This window comes from Odontesthes bonariensis, chromosome 15 (genome assembly GCF_027942865.1).
Source record: "Odontesthes bonariensis isolate fOdoBon6 chromosome 15, fOdoBon6.hap1, whole genome shotgun sequence".
In the NCBI taxonomy this organism is placed as follows: domain Eukaryota; kingdom Metazoa; phylum Chordata; class Actinopteri; order Atheriniformes; family Atherinopsidae; genus Odontesthes; species Odontesthes bonariensis.
In genome coordinates this window covers 23,628,600-23,643,656 of record NC_134520.1, presented here as the reverse complement: position 1 = coordinate 23,643,656, position 15,057 = coordinate 23,628,600, and the positions used below count along the sequence as shown (strand labels likewise).

Here is a 15,057-nt window from a genome sequence, read left to right as displayed (position 1 = left end):
TTTACAAGGAAGAAATGATGAAAGCAAACCTGATTAGCTCGGGTCTTGTTAATTTACTTTTATGTTTGCATTGTGGGGCCTTTTCTTGTTTTGCATCCTTTGGTATTGCTTCCGCACCTAAAGGCTTTCTTGCACGTATTGTCATGAAAACCCAGCACGTGGAAATAACAGGACCTGTTGCATGATGGGAGAATGTAACTGCGCTTGCATGCCTGTGGAAAATCCCTTTGGCCGCAATGGTCTTTTTTTTCTGCATTCCCTGTGTTTTCTTGAGTTATCTCCTTCTCTTTCTTTGGTTTCTCAGTGTTTTCCCTGATATAACCCTTTTTGGCTTACCTTAGTTGTTTTGTTTTTGTTTTTTATGTTGTGATTATGGTGTTGTGTTAGTGTGTTTTCCCTTTGTTTCAGTTCCATTCTTGACCTTATTTATTGTTTTAAAGGTGTTTGTATTTTTGTTTATTTGTTTGTGAGATTTGTGTTTCTTTTTTGAACTGATGCTGCTCTGCTTCTTGAGTCTCGGAGTGCAAATGGAAATGCCGAATGAAACAATAAGTGTGTTTACAGCCAGTGTTCCTCATCTTGTTTATAGTGATCCATTACTGAAAGAATTAGACGTGATTGGGGCTGATTGGGTTCCATGGCGATTTCAGGCAGTCATTAAGGGCTGCCATTTACAGTGTCATGGATCAATAACAATATAATGACTTCGACAGCACATATGGTGCTACTTTGAGAGCGCTCAAAGATTCTTTCTTACTCAAATAGCAGCAGCTAGTTGACCGCTGTTTTCACTGTTCCCTCACTGTTCCCTCACTGCTATGACTCTCAATCAAATTTTTATCTGTTATTCAAAAGCCCTTCTTCCCCTTTTACGCACATACACACACTCTAACCGAATAGAATAAAGTTCAGGTTGATGTGATGTAAATAATGAAAGTAGACATTAGCTCTTATTGTCCACAATGTACTTTTTGAACGATAATGGAGAGAATGGGCTGAACAATTAGATATCAATACAAGTAAAGTTTAGAATTTAATGTTTCTGTTGGTTTTGTGCCGTAATCAGAGGTTTACTGAATCACCTGCTGATGTGAGTTGGCCCGTACATTTCCCAGCTCCTTTATTGCCATGAATACATTAGACACATGTTTTTGGGAAAATATAACAGCATTTTGCTCAGGGTGTTACATGTATCTGAGCAAGTCTGAATAGGTCGGGCATATCATTCTTGCAGGTAAAGGACTTAATACACATTCCTGCTATCTGCTTCCTCAGAGAGTGACAGCATTTGTATGTGTGGCTATTAAATTATACTAATCTCCAGAGTGTTCATCTAAATTATCTAGAAGTCATACTGAAAAAGGTCACAGCTTGTAGAGCACATTAATTTGCTATTTTCATACTTTGGTGACTGTTTTTTTCTTAAAGTAATATATATTTTTTCCAGCAAGAACTGGAACTAAATATGCATTTGGAAACTTACCAGTTTCAAGCAAGTATGTAAAGCAGACATTTATTTATAGATTTGAATTGCACCAGCCAAATATAATTTGTCTTTAAGGCAAGTCATTAGGAAATGATAGAGTCTGCAAAATCTAACTGACAGAAACTAATCAATTACTACATCTGGCCTTATTGTATAATTCTAAGTTGTGAAAAAAAAACACTGATGCAGAAAGACTGTGCTGATATGTATGCATGTGCATGTTTACCCACTTGGAATGGTATCTGCTTGTTTTTGAATGTGCTTGCATGTCCTGCTACGCATTTGTGTGTGATGTTGGGAAAGAAAGCTAGATTACACCTTATGTTCTCACTGGCCAAAGCAAACCCTGTCATCTCTATTAGATGTTTGTCTTAAGGAGCCCAGAGGATTATAGCCACCCCTCAAATATTATGTTGCTATCAGAAATTCATTTGTTTCATACTTCTGTTTCATTACCTCTTATCCAAATGCAAAGACATGAAAATACTCCTTTTCTCAATCTGACTCATAATATTCACTGAATGGATCACCACAGGGAAGGAATGTACTTGCAGTATGGTTTCACTGCTTGTCATCTACCTGTAAGGCAGCAGAAAAAAATATGATTCACTCTAAAAGCTCCTCAGTCTAGTGCTTGCTATTATTGGGTGCCCCTGCTATGATTCTTGTCAATTTCCTTTAGGTGATAATTTCCATTTTGATTAGCCACCCATAGTGACTGTTTAGCATTGGCGCAGCCAAGGTATGTTGATAGAGGCCGACCCCTGCGGCTTAAATGTAAATGCTGTAGGACTGACCTGGCAAGTGTGACTAAAGGATCTCCATATTGTGCCTGTGTCCTCAGGCAGCAAGAGGGTGTAATCTCAGCTTCAAGGTGACACTAAAGGCTGCACATTATTTTGGCTTCCCCCTTCATTTTGGGGCAGCAAAATCTGCCTCACCAAAATGGCCGATAATGTCCACCTTCTGACCTCTGTTTTTTGGCACAAATCCCTCCACAACACTGCCCACTGTTAGTTAGCACAGTATTCTGGCATTCTCTCTCGACTGCTTCTCACCTCGTCCAGTGTACGGCTTCTTGTCTTTCTCTCCACATTGGGGCTTGAAACAAGATTATATGTTGTTATTCGACCAAATGAAAGATATGTTTCTTTTACTTTCTCTCAATTCCAAATAGGCCGGCTGGGCTTTGGTCTCTGTGAATGAGGAGCCTGTCCATGCAATTGGGATTCTTTTTTTTTGTTTGTTTGTTTCACTCTTTATACGTTTTGAAAGTGTAATGGAGGGTTTCACACGCTCATACACAGATTGTGCAGATTTACTAAATTGTCGGCTTGACGGTTAGTCATATCCTTCAGGCCTGTGTCCAGTTATAGTGCATTGACTCATTTGTAAGTGACACTGAGATGTAGATGCCCAGTGAATCTTGTTTCCCAGAGTGTTCTCGGCACTCTCGGTTTTATTATTTTCCCCCAGTCTATAGTGTAGTCTGCTGTGGCAATAACAAAGTTCTTGAGTTAAGTTAAATGAAAATCCAAACTCACTCTCCTATTAGACACACGATGAATGTCATTTACAAGTCAACTCTCCGGGGTTTAATTTGTCCTGCTTGTCTTTTTATTTGAAAATTACACTGTGATCGCATATTGTAATTAAGTACAACGTCTCCCAATATCAGAAAGTATCAAAAGGAAGAGGTATTAGTATGTTGTCTCTTTGAGTCATATCATTTAAATTCCCTGCCATAAAGTAAGCAGCATTTGGCTAAAGTTACCACATTATCCGTGAGAGTGTAGTACTCGGAGATAAACGGAGGCATCTCCTTGTGGGGAAACCTCATTCACTCAACCACTACAGCTCCCGGTCCATTGGCTGACCTTTGCCCCAGGGAAAGAAGAGCACCGTTAGGCACACTTTGATTGGACATTTCACCACCAAACAAATCTGTTTTCTCGACTCGGTTCTCACAATTCCTTTGGATTGGAATCCAAATTTAAGAGAACAAATCATAACTTAGAACATCTAATAGTATTGATGCATACGTCTTTGTGAACACAGCTGCACTCTGGTTCTGTCTATGTTGTTCGGACATAGTTCTTTTTGTGGATTTGTTCAATTTCATTTATTTCCTTTCATTTGATTTTGTGCGTGTGTGTGTCTGGAGCAATGCTGTTTTTAGGAATGAATGGCATGCTTGGATGGGCTTGGGTGACATTTCTTTGGATTGTATTGGTTCTCTGGTGTCTGCCCAAGCGGATGGGGGCGCACCTGTACATGTCACTCGTGCCATAGCCACACCCATGCATGTCTGTGTGAGGAATGGGCTGCCCTTTCACCTTTGTTGTGTAGTCAGGTTTTTATTTATTTTAATTATTTGTTCAATTTTAATGTAGAGATGTAGTTTTTTGTCCCATTTTATGGGATTTTTTTCTGACAATTTCTTCTCTTTTTTTTGCATCTTTTAGAATCACTACATGACTGTTATGTTGAAACAAAGCTTATCTTAACCAATAGGCCATTTTTCAAGCTCCACAATTGCCTGTAATGTAGAGATTTGGCTTTTTTTTTTAACAGATTTCCAATTGGCAATTTTTTGGGTAATTTTTTTCCTTTTTGTACTTTTTGTAAAGGTCAGTTATAATTTTTTTGCCCTCAAGGTCAGACCATGTCTTGCCTAGGGTAGTAGAGTAGTTGACATGAACAGTAAATTGCTGAGAAGATGCATAAAGAGTAGCTCAGAAGATGACAGATCAAAAGCCCAACAGTAACTGAAAAGGTCTCCGTCTGACTTTCCCTGGTTAATATAGAAATTGACAATCAGTACTTTAAAATATTTAAATATAAATCAGAGTGCATTTTTTATGGCTGATTATATATTTGCTGTTAAAAACAACCCTTTTGAAGATTCCACATAATGTCGGCTTGCTTTTATTTACCAAAAAACTTTGCACATATGGACAACATGTCTGTATTTGCAGTACTTAGGATTCATGTCAGCTCTCAGGTAAAAAAAACCCATCAGAGTGTGTGTAGGTGATATTTGTGCTGTAGTTTGCTGGAGAAATTAGATTGTGCCATGCAACGATCATATGAATCCCATTTGGATCGACACGGTGTACTTTGGAATGCTATCTATCCTTGAGGCTCCTTTCAGTCTCTCCCCAGATCTCGCCCTCAGTCTCTACCTACTTTGTCCCACACACACACGTGCGTCACATCCACCCATCCCAAGACTTAGTTCTTGCACTGAGGTGCAATGTTTAAAGTAGGGAGTAGGGGACGTGTACCGGATTCTTGATTTTAAGCCCCAGTGTGTGAGACCTCCAAACCCACTTTGAGCCATGATCTTTTCTTGTTTGTCTTCTTTTTTTTATTGACAATCATGGTTTACTTATTCTATCCCCCACTTAAATCTTCCTCCTCCTCCCCCTTTTTCCAACAACCCAAACTCTCCCCTACCCTGTTGCGTACTGTACAGTATGTCTGCGTGTCCATCCGTCTCCCTCTGTTTGTCTTGTCTGCTGTCTTGCTGCTTGAGTCTGTTTTGTTCTGCCTCGTGTCTTGTCTCTCAGCCCTGTCTTTCCTGTTTTATCTATCTCTAAAGTCATCTCTTCCATTTAGTTCATCGTTTTTTACTTCTGAATCTTTACTGCTTTCCTTCTCTCTCTTTAACCTCTGCATCCCAACAAACATTTTGACACTGGATAAATGTTGTTACTATGGTATGCTCTGCTGTTAAAGCTCACAAATGGAAATGATAGATCTTTTAAGAAGTCCATAGCTTTTGCTTTTGCTTGCTAGTCATTTTTATGAATTCAAGACCGTTTGTTTTTTGTTCAAATAGGTTCAATGCTGTTTAAATACAACTTCTTACACAACTACTTATTGGAACATGATATCACATTTCCTAGTTCAACATGACATGGTAGCTAGTCAGGGATGTGAAAATAAAGGGAACTTTATTTTTAAAATGAACTTAACTTAGCCTGTCAATAAAAAATCGTTACATTATATGAGCCGTTGAAAAATTTGCAAGTTGACCACTTTTTTTATTGTCAGTATGTGTCAAGTGCTTGCTGGGATGCCTCCCATGAACAAAGTGTTTTTTACCATTTTTTTCACTTTTTTTTTTTTTTTCACTTTTGCATACTGTACACACGCACACTCATGCTACACTAACACAAAAATGTACACATCTATAAACCTACACATTCACACACATGCAAGTACACTGTACCTGTCACGCACTTTCTCTGCGTCTCAGGTTCATTATGCTTCCACTCCAATTTCAAGTCCTATCCATACTTTAGAGGTTCTCACTGTCTTCCTCTCTAGGCTGGCATTCTGTCCTCATCTCTCCTACTCTCTCTTGCCATCTATCTTTTTCTGAATCTCTCTGAATTTCTACACACTGTGGATCTGTTTTTCTCTTACACTCAGTGAGAGTTAGCTACAGTTGCTATAATTATTTTTCTCTGTATTTCTAGACACACACCTTGTTCCTCAATAATTATTTTGTGTTAACTGGGACTGCGATGTGACAATGTGCCACCATCACATTTTGTCACATTAGCTGAAGAAAAACAAAGTTTACACAGCACTGAAGCGGGTTACCCCCCCTCTACCCTCCTCCAACCTTCCCCTCTCTTTCTCTTCCTCTGTCACTCTTTGCTCCTCTGTTCCCTCTCTCTCTCTTTCTTCTTTCCTCAGATGTTCTATTCTCTATCTTGTACTTCTATTTTCCTCTCCAATCGTCTTTTGTCTGGGCATGCTAGCGACCCTTCAGTTATATTCCTCTATGCATTTTATCTCAAGTTTTTATCTGATTTTGTTATCATTTACTCCTTAATTTACCTCGATCTATTTATGCATGCTGTCTGTGAAACTGATAGCTGCATCTATCAATGGAACCGTGTCAGATCTTAAAAAGGCTTTGTCCAGTGGATCTACCCTAAACCACAAAAATCTGATTAAAGTTTCTCATCTTTAAGATAACTAGGAAGTAGAGATAGGTGTGAAGTACAAATATAGACTAGAATGTGGTTAGAGACCTCACAGAGATGGTCAATAGATCAGTAACCTTACACTTTCTGTGCTGTGGGAGAAGCCTGCAAAGGCCTACTTCCTGACTGGCATGAGTGCCTGAGCGGACAGGAAGTTCCAGGTTGCCATGTTGGGCTCATGTGATAACATTATCACCTGGCCTTTACAACAGACCCTCACACTCTGTGATCAGGTTATGCTGTTGTTGCATATATGTCAGCAGTTAAGTCCCAAAGATGAGAAACTCATAATAGATTTTTGTGTCTTTAATTGTGCTGTGATGGGTCAAATATTGGTCAATGGAACCTTGTTGCTATGAATCGTTGCTTAATTGTTAATCTATATTGTTGTTGAAGCAATTTTGTTAGTTTAGTTCCTTCTCATTATTTGTATATTTTTTATATGTTTTCAAAAGTCTAGTTTTATTTTGTGTTTCAGTTCACATTTACCATGTTGAACCTTTTGTGTTAAGTATTTCCTTGAGAAGGGTCCATTTTCATCGGCCTCTCTTGTTACCTCTCTTTTTCTCTTCCTTTCTGACACCCTTGCCCTCTTTTGTCATCCTGTTCCCTTCCTCATGCCTTCCCCCAGTCCGGCGGGTGCCTCCTCGCTTCTCCATTCCACCAACGAGTCAGGAAATAATGCCAGGTGGCAGTGTGAACATAACGTGCGTGGCAGTGGGCTCGCCCATGCCTTATGTCAAGTGGATGCTGAACGCTGAGGATTTGACACCAGAGGATGAGATGCCGGTGGGCAGAAATGTTCTTGAACTGAGCAGCGTCCACGAGTCAGCCAACTACACCTGCGTGGCCATGAGCAGCCTTGGCATCATCGAATCTGTGGCGCAGATCACTGTAAAATGTAAGAGATAACTCTGCCTATGAGGAGGGGTAATTATGAGAAAGTTATCTGAATTTTGATTCACAAAGAAAGCTGCTATCACAGTTTGTCCTATTATGTTCTTCGGCAATTCAGTGTAAATTTCCAAGCTTTCTGTTTTTAGCTACAAAGTTCCACAGTCACTGTCATTATAAATGACTTTATCCTCTCTTTTCTCCATCATGTTACGACAACAGCTCTCCCCAAGCCTCCAGGTACCCCTGTGGTTACTGAAACCACTGCAACTAGTGTGACCATTACATGGGACTCAGGAAACCCAGATCCAGTGACACACTACATCATACAGTATAGGGCAAAGTCCCCAGACAGCAAGTACGAGACGGTAGATGACATCACCACTACACGTTACAGCATCGGTGGCCTCTACCCCAACACAGAATATGAAATCCGTGTCTCCGCTGTCAACACAATCGGCCAGGGTCCCCCCAGTGAGCCAGTTGAAACCCGGACAGGAGAACAAGCTCCTGCCAGCCCACCGAGAAACGTTAAGGCCCAGATTCTTCCCCAAAACACCATGATGGTGCAGTGGGAAGAACCAGAGGAGCCCAATGGGCAGATCAAAGGCTACCGAGTTTATTACACCATGGACAACTCCCAGTCCATGAGCCTCTGGCAGATCCATAATGTCCAGGACAGCATCATCACCACTATCCAGAGCCTTGTCCCTCAAGAGACATACACAATCAGAGTCCTTGCATTTACCTCTGTTGGTGATGGACCGTTCTCAGAGCCCATTCATGTCAAAGTAGTGCAAGGAGGTAAGGATATAAAGACAGATTTTGGCTAACTTAATTAGTGGTGTTGGTGCTGCCTACAAAAGACACCAGGGTAATATATTTGGTAAGTTTAGGGTGTAATATATTGATATTTTTTAAATTTGTTCTCCTGCCTTCTGGTAAAGCAAAATGTATTTAAACCCATTGCTATTTTTTTTTTCAACTGCAAATTTTCTAAAACTTTAATTGCTTAAAAAAATAGACTTCCTTCCTGCTGTATAAAGGTTGAATGTCAAGCGTCCAGAGGCAAAAAGAATAAGGATAGCAGGGCTTTTTTCTATCTAATTTCCCCAGTTGTACTGTCCTATTCTTATTGTTCAGAAATGACTAAGCAACAGGTTGTGATGTAACCCCAAACTTAGAAAATATTGACTTCCCTGACATGCCACTAATTTCTTGTGACATGTTCTCTGCTGTGTTCTTCAGTTCCGGGTCAGCCATCCAAATTCCAGGTTGGTGCTGTTTCTGACATCAGCATTGAACTGACCTGGGAGCCAGCCTATGAGAAAGAAGGAATTATAAATTACGAACTTCGCTACACACAAGGCAGTTTTGGCACCCAGGTAAGAATTTCAGTGTTTGTTTGATTTCCTGTCATTGCGACTGCTTAAGTGATCCAACATTACATGCCATTCAATGACTTCTTTCTGAATCACCAGATGATGAAAACATTTGGACCTACAAAATCATATGTTGTGGAAGGTCTCCGGCCCAATACAGAGTACCGCTTCTCCCTGGCAGCCATCTCTAACAAAGGCATCGGAGCCTTCACAAATGAAATTTCACAGAAGACCTTGCAAGCCAGTATGTAGCCTTTTATTTGATTTCTCTCTCTTGTTTTCTTTGCGGCCCTTCTAACAAAGGATTTCCCCAGTTAGTCATTAAAGGCTAACGATTTCATGTCTTTGTTGACCTTTACTGAAGTGATTTCTAATGAAGTTGTGTTTTTTTCTTTCCTTTTGACTTAAGCTTGCAAACTTTTCTCTGATGTCAACTGCTGCATCACCTCTCGGTTATGACTGTTTTTTAGTTCGAAGCTCCATGAGACTACGCAAAAACTGATTTACCTTATTATATTGTTGAATTCTTGCCGAAGCTTGTGGTTTAATATTTTCTATATGACCTTTATTTTGCTAACTGTAGCGTAACAGTGTTATTTTCAACTTTATATGAGGTGGCACTTTTACTGAAAAGATCCAGTTTTATGGAGAGTTTCAGTTGAAACTATGGTGCAAGGAGCTGCAGACATTTACTGTACTGAAGGGTTTTACTGCCTTTTTTTACTGGTTTTGCTTTATTGTCCAGCTTGGCTCTGGTGCAGAAATATGAGTGTATTCCGCTCTGTCTAACAGATTAAGTCTATGTAGACTGACAATTTTTGTATTTTTTTTTTTTTTGCTTATACTTTTATTCATATCTCCTTTTTCAACAGTAAGTGCACTTACTACTTGACAGACACAAAACAAATGCCAGTTCTCCTCAAAGACCGTCAAGGCTCTAATATGAACTGTACAGATATTAAGGAAACGTTCAACAAAAAATACTTCCATGCCTTCTCCTTACTTTTCTACTCTTAATTAGTTAACAGATATGGAGTATGGAGTATGAAAAATATATCCTCCTCCCATGCCAGGATGTCAAATACAGTTGCTATGTTATCTCAGGATTCCTATGGCTGGTCATTCAGGGTACCATTGATCAGATGCCATTAGTTTAGATTAGAAAATGTCTTTTTTTAGATTCGGACCCTAAACTGTTTGGTTGAACTATTTGGATTGAGGTTTGGTTTAAATAACAAAAAGAAAATACATCCTTTGTGACCCCAAGAGGTCTACAAAATAGTGATTTATAATGCAAGTGGAGTAAGAGCGGTATGGGAAATACAAATACTGTGATGGATCCAATTGATTGTCCAACAGTAGAAATAAGTATCATTGGTATTCCATGGCACTTAATTCATATCTCATGGGTTCGCACTGCACATAAAGCTTAACAATGATGCTGTTCATCGACATGTAATACATTAAAGATAAAGAACATTAAGATTGTGGCTGGATTTATGAGATTAAGGGCAGATCTGAGCGAGTTATCATGGACTTTGATTATGCATATTATTGAAAAAATAAAGAGAAATATATTGTTGGAATGGCTGCTTTTGTTCTCAATAAACTGACTGAATTGGCAGATTTTGAAAGTGAAAACCAGAGAACCTCTTACAGTCATATAGGAGAGCCATGGCGGTGGGAGCACACTTCTTTGAACACATTTTCTGTTTCTACCAGTGTAACTTGTTGGCTGTGCCCCCACATGTGGATGTGGGGGGTTTGGAACAACCACTTCACACTTCTTTTTGTTGCTGCTAGGCTGCAGAGCTTCATAGACATTGCAGAGTCACTGAGGAGAGCGCCACTCGCATGTGACACTCACTCCTTTCCACTTGGGGAGCCGTTGAGAAGCAGTCGTTGCACTGTTGATCTTTGATCACATCAAGCATGAGAATACATGTTTATCCATCCCCATTACAGTCTGGGTGTCTCTCGAAACTTTGTGCACATCCTCACCTGTCAGTGTGTGTTTGTATTGTCCTTGCCTTTGCTTTTGCATTTGTTGCTGACCTGTAAACCTCAAGCAGATGGGACTGAATTCGCCCCAACTCTTTCTCTTACATCACCCTATCCCTGCTCTGTTTCTCTCTATCCACTTGTTTCCTTGTGCATTGGAACAAAAACACTCCTTGGAATGGCTTGACACCACTTTGCACACTTGAAATCCTCTTCCATTTATGTTGACTTTTTTACAAAAGTTTTGAGTTGGATCTTTTTGTTTATGATTTTCTATTCATTTCGGATGACCTTGAAAGAGCATTGGTTTGACATCCCTCCCAATGTTATCTTTCTGGAAGTCCAAGACAGACACAAGCGACTACAACACAACTGACAGAGCATCGTATACTTCTTTAATCCATACAATAACAGGAGACAGAAAACATGGCCACTAGTTGATTACATCTTCCTGCACACCATGGAAATCCCGGAAATTGGTTAACTGTTATCTTTACCCTTTTCATTTATTCTACTGCAGTGTTTTCACCTCAGTGTTAATAGGTTTCTCAACTTCTCAACTTTTTTTAATGCAATGAAAAGTCCCAGTATCAGCAGGTGTGAAAAACACCCATCACTTTGTCAGTACAGAAGTCTGAAAAATCAAAGACTAAGTCAGACACAATAAGATGTTTTCCAACACAAATCTAACTTTTGGAAGCTTTAAGGTAAGTGATTGTGTGGTTCAGGGATTCAGTCTGCCGCGTCTACATCTTTGTTCTTTATAAGCTTGGATTATTTTTTTTTTTATGTGGTGTTTTGTTTTTTTAATATTGAACTGACATATCTACAGCTTGGCTCATTACACAGGTCACAAATAGCTGCATCTCTATGCATCCACATAACAGAAAAGCACTTTGACTCATTAAGCTTACATTAACTATCTTAATATTGCAACGCATACACACACACAAATACAAAACACACCAGAGAAAGCCAATTGAATTAACAAAGAGCGTTTGGATCAAATTTGTAATTACAATTGCAAAATAAATAAATGTAGCCCAAACCCATTCCATCCAAGAAACATTGTAGCACAATGGATGCATCCATTTTTTTCTATGTTTGTTGTGCAAACTCAAGTTCAACATTAGTTGCAAAATCCAAAACATTTCAGCTTTGAATTTGATTGATGGCGATGTCTGGCAGACTGAAGCACTGTGCCACAAAGTGAAAAGACATAAAGTATGACATGATTTTCCTCACTGTTTTTTCAATAACATCAATGCTCAAAATGTTCAAATGTTGAAGTTTGTGTTCAGGCCAAGTAGCATTACCAGGGGCCTTGTCATGGGGACCACTATGTCAAAAACACAGAAAAAAGAAATCCTTGAATGTTTCTTCATACTTGAACTGTTCCGGTGTGATTTATGCCATCATATCAAAGATGGAACAATTATTAGGCTAGTCCCTAATTATTACTAGGCATTGGCAACAGTGGCCCTCATTCAGAAGCAAGGCCTCATGTGGTATGCTACCATTTTGTCAGTCCAGGTTGAGACCATTTTTGTGAAACTGTTCAGACGTGGTCGAAGTGGGTCCACAACCCGAGAGCTGGGAGGGCTCCCGGTATTTCTTTTAGCTGTTACACAGTTACAGTGCATGGTCTTAGGACTTCAGATAGACTATGGGAGTGGGTGTTAGAGGACTGCAGGGCCACAGAGTGGCAGATAAGAATCCCATTTCATAGCGTCAGAATTAATTTCATGCTCTCCAATGAGCCATAAGCCTAGGCCTTGGATTGTCAGGCTTTGTTACACATTTAGATTATACCTAGAACCTGCCAGTAGCCAGTCAAGAGCTATCTCTGAAATTAAAGTGGCAGATTCTAAATCCTCTGTATTTAACCAAACAAGCAGTTTAGCTCCCCCACTTACTGTAATTGCAGGAGGTTTTTAGATATATTGGAATATTTGTGCAAGCTACACCATGGCCATTTGGCATTTCAGGGATTAATTCCATGATGATCCACAAATACAAACATCCTGTCATTTGAGGCTTCAGATAGAATACAACACATACAAGTGCTTAAACTCTGATAGAAAAAGCATTGGCAGCATCCATTACTTTAGTAGTTGACAACAAGAAATGAGTAATGGTCATTGTTGCTATAATTTGGCATTATTCTTTAACCAATCCAGATCTTGCACGAAAAGCATCTACAATGCTAACATAGTCAGAATGACTAGGCATGTCATGAATGCCTGATATTGCATACCCAGAGCACCTGGTCACATCACAAGAGACTTAAAAGTCAAAAGGAAGAATATGAATGCAGACATGACTAATTATTTGTCAATCGAATTTAGGAAGGCTTCTCAGAGGAAGATTTGAAAGAACTTCAAGTGAAGCATTAGCTGAGATACTTCTTTGTGGTTGTATAGTTCTGTATCCATAATCCTACTACTCGCCTTGGTGGGATATGCACTTTATCAAAGCTGTGCCCCAGCCACTCTTAAACTGTTATCAGGGATTGGGAGGTCTGTGCACTGTGATAGCCTGGTCCCTGTCAGATTCATAGCCTTTTTTGCACCACAAAGATTGAGAACTGAGCAATCATTTTTGATGCGGAGAGTTTGCAAATACAATATGGGTGAAGGAAAAGAAGTTGAAAGGCTCAAAATCCAGTAAGTCCTTAAGTAAATAAGCCCATTGGACACAGAGAAGTTTTTTTTTAACTGGTCCTGTCTTATTTTTGTGAACTGGAACATTCAGTTTTCCCTCGGTGGAAGCCTTTAATACTCAGAACTACTAGTTTTTATTTTAATTTTTGAAATTGTTCTTCACAAAGTGACATTACACTTAGAACATTATCATTATACTTTTACAAATTCCATGATACAAGCTTTCAGAGTTTCTTGCCCTATTATTGTGTCTTGGCACTCTCAAAATGGCAGTAGGCTCTACAAAGAAGATACAAAGGCACAAGGCTATGAAATGGGATATATTTCTATAAATTGTCAACAAGGAAGGATATTTGTGTGCTTGGCCAAGTTCTCAAGTAGTGAGTTTCCCCCCTTTGGCCTCCCCTCTCACAGTCTTGTGGACCCTCAGGCCCAACAATACAGTATTAAACAGCCCTGCTTACAGCACAGAGCCAACTCTTTCCCTTCCGTCAACCTCAAAGTGGGTAAAGGCGCTCGCTGATTCAGTAACAGGAATTGATCTAAAAATTGATGGGATACTTTGAGGAAGGGAAAGCGTTGCTGTTCACTGACTCCAGAGTAAGCACGCTCTGTAGTCAGGTGCTGGTGGTAAGAAAGTCTTTTGAATTTTGTATTTTTGGGAATCAGGTACGTATGATGCAGACAATGCTTGTGAATTTTGTTTGTTCGTCTTTTACTTTATTGTTTTATGAGTTGAATTTTCTGATTATTCTGAGTACATTTTTTTGTTTTCTCATGAGCTGTCATCGCGAGTCTTAACTGTTGTTGTGAATTTTCCTTTTGAGTAACTCTGTTTACAGAGGAATTTGTTTTACTTTACTTCATAGTTTATGTCTTCGGCCTTTGTTTTGGAATGAGAACATGCTGCTTGTTTCCACCATGTCCTCTTTTAAGTTTTCTCCTTAATTTGACTATTTTTAGGATATCTTTTTTTTCTGATGATATATAGTTTTGTTTTTTATTATGGCGTTATGTTTACCTGCTTAAATGACAAAAATGTAATAATGAACTGGATTTGCTTCATCAAGCAGGAAACAGTTTACTTTCACATAAAACAGTTATTTGGGATTGGCAACAACAAGAAAAAAAAGACTTTCATATATGTTCTCTATCCCTTATTATATAAAACTGTAAATGAAAAATTACACATTTTGTAGCCCATGCACAGCACTCGCTCTGACTAAGCACAGCCGGTCTCAGAACCTGGCACTGAGTTTGATTTGGAGACTGCACAAATGTGTAGGTTTTAACATGTTTTCAAAGAACACTTCAGACACGAATAGCAGTCAAATGCCTCAACACCCATAGATTTAGAAGAACGGGTGATGCAATTGCCCATTTCCTTATTGCTTGCTTTGGATAAAGTACATTTTGTTCACTGGCCTGATATAAATAACATTACATATTATTGGCCATGTTGACAGCCAAGTTACTTTGTTTCAGTTAAATGAGAAACTTAGTGTTTGAGACATGTTTATCAGGTAGATAGTTTTTGAGATAACAAGGACTAGACAGCTAGCCCTGTGCTTTGGTAGCAAAAATACCTAAAATGGCTTTAATACATTTTTTTAACTAAACTACTAGAC

General features: G+C 39.2%; 1 protein-coding gene across 7 annotated transcripts in view; it reads left to right on the top strand.

The window, feature by feature from the left end:
• ptprsa (protein tyrosine phosphatase receptor type Sa) overlaps positions 1-15,057 on the top strand; it is a 221,115-nt gene that overhangs the window by 153,184 nt on the left and 52,874 nt on the right. For all 7 annotated transcript variants that reach the window (XM_075485598.1, XM_075485596.1, XM_075485599.1 and 4 more), the window contains 4 exons: positions 7,121-7,390; positions 7,606-8,187; positions 8,632-8,768; positions 8,865-9,009. In XM_075485598.1, coding sequence (XP_075341713.1) covers positions 7,121-7,390; positions 7,606-8,187; positions 8,632-8,768; positions 8,865-9,009 — 1,134 coding nt within the window. The remainder of the gene's footprint in view (positions 1-7,120; positions 7,391-7,605; positions 8,188-8,631; positions 8,769-8,864; positions 9,010-15,057) is intronic.